At 56.1% G+C, this 1774-nt stretch overlaps 1 protein-coding gene across 3 annotated transcripts in view; it reads right to left on the bottom strand.

The window, feature by feature from the left end:
* Positions 1–1774, bottom strand: part of Esyt2 (extended synaptotagmin 2) — a 102834-nt gene extending 101060 nt beyond the window's left edge. For 2 of the 3 annotated variants that reach the window (XM_026781638.1, XM_026781639.1), the window contains exon 1: positions 1311–1774. In XM_026781638.1, the coding sequence (XP_026637439.1) occupies positions 1311–1640 (330 nt within the window). In that variant the 5' untranslated portion in view covers positions 1641–1774. The remainder of the gene's footprint in view (positions 1–1310) is intronic. The other variant, XM_005343676.3, reaches the window with a different exon arrangement.

The raw sequence follows: 1774 nt of genomic DNA, 5'->3' as shown, positions 1-1774 counted from the left end.
CAGAGTGTTCTGACAGGGTACCTCACTATCGGAGGAGTATTGGCTCCAATTGCTATCTGTCATCACCAAATACTACCTATTGTGTTCCTCTTGATTTCTGGGAACCCTGCTTTTCAATTATTATTTTTGGGTAGTTGTACCATATATTCCATATGTCTCCTAGCTGTAGAAAGGGAACATTCTCCAAGCTCTCTCTCCACTAAAACCTCCTCTTTCTTCCCTCTAAAACTCACATTGTCTACTTCCACAAAGACGTATACATCAAGCCTAATGGATGCATCATTTATCTCTGAATATGTACTATTTCTGTTTATCTGAAACCGTGACACTAGCTCCTTGCTAACAACGACAGTAGGTGGAAAAAAGATACAGCCAGCTCCAATAGGTTCAAATACTCAATAAGTAAGTAGAAAGGTACTTTAGGAAAAACAAAACTAATAATGTCCCCCTACATATGTTCACACTGGATCTAGAAAGATCATAGCAAAATACTTAGTCTTACATCTGGTGTTTTTAAAAATGAAGCAGAGATTTCAGTTATTCTAACATAAGCTTTCCAGGAACACTTCAACCGTGTCAGGCACAACTAAGAAATGAAGTTTAGGATTAACTTCTTCCCACATTGGATCTCACTACTTTTTAAATCAGAAAAGAGAATCTGGACGTTTCCAGGCCTGTAGCGCCGCGCTCGCAAAAGATTTGCAGAAACACTCGGCTGGGAAAACAGATAGCATCGCTCATGGCCTCTTAAGGTAGGCTTCAGGGCGGTAGTCACTGGCAGCGGGAGGGGAGGAAAAGGCCAAGCAAAAGGCAATGACCAATATGGCCAAGTTAGGAAGTGTTCACTACCTGCGCACTTCTGCTAGCGATGGAGTTAGGGGGGGAAGTCTGGAAGAGGACTGAGAGCAGATGACCTGGACAGCTAGCCCTCCATGAGGGTGGGTGGGGATAGCGGCGAAGACACCTGACTTAGGCCGGGGAGGTGGGTGCGCTGACACAAGGTGGGACTCAGACGCAGGCCCTTCGCTGAGGACCAGGGTAGGCCATGGCAGTCAGGTGCTCCGAGGAAAGCAGCTGGCGGAGAGGGCTGCCAGGGCGTGGACACCCACTTTAGGTAGGCAGACAGCAGGAAAGGAGGCAGACGGCTAAGCTCACACACCTGACTTGGTCCGGGTCCAGGTTGTGCGGACCCCGGATGGGGCCGAGATTTGGGGCAAGCGGTGCGGACACCTCACTTGGGCTGAAGCCCGAGTCCCCACCCATCACCGAGGAGGGGAAATGGGTGGTGCAGACCTGGGGGCAACACTCACCCAGGCGGGAAGATCGCAGGCGCGCACCCCCAGGCGCACGGCTCGCTCCTCGTCCTCCAACAGCTCCAGCGCCCGGCACAGGCGGCTGGCCTTGAGGCCGCGGCTCCGGCGGCACCAGGCGAGAAGCCCGAGGGCCAGCAGCACCCAGCTGAAGCTCAGCCCCAGGTAGCCGAGGGCGTACACCGGCAGCAGCAGCGCAAAGCTGCGCGCGAGCTGCCCCAGCAGCCCCGACAAGTCCACGCTCAGCGCGCTGCCCGGGGCCTCGGGCTCAGTGCGGCCCCCCGCCCGGCCGGCCCCGGCCTCCGGGCCCTCGTCCCCCGAGCCGCTCATCGCCAGCCGGGCAGCTCACTCCTCCCTGCGGAGGCGAAGGCGGCACTCCCACAGACCGCAGGCAGCCCCACCCCGCGCGCCAGCGCCCCTCTGAGGGGGGACAGCGGGCGCCAGCTCTCCACTCCGCGGAAGGG

This window comes from Microtus ochrogaster, chromosome 1 (assembly GCF_000317375.1).
Source record: "Microtus ochrogaster isolate Prairie Vole_2 chromosome 1, MicOch1.0, whole genome shotgun sequence".
Taxonomy (NCBI): Eukaryota; Metazoa; Chordata; class Mammalia; order Rodentia; family Cricetidae; genus Microtus; species Microtus ochrogaster.
Note: the sequence above shows the minus strand (reverse complement) of the source record. Positions and strands in the feature narration are given on the sequence as shown.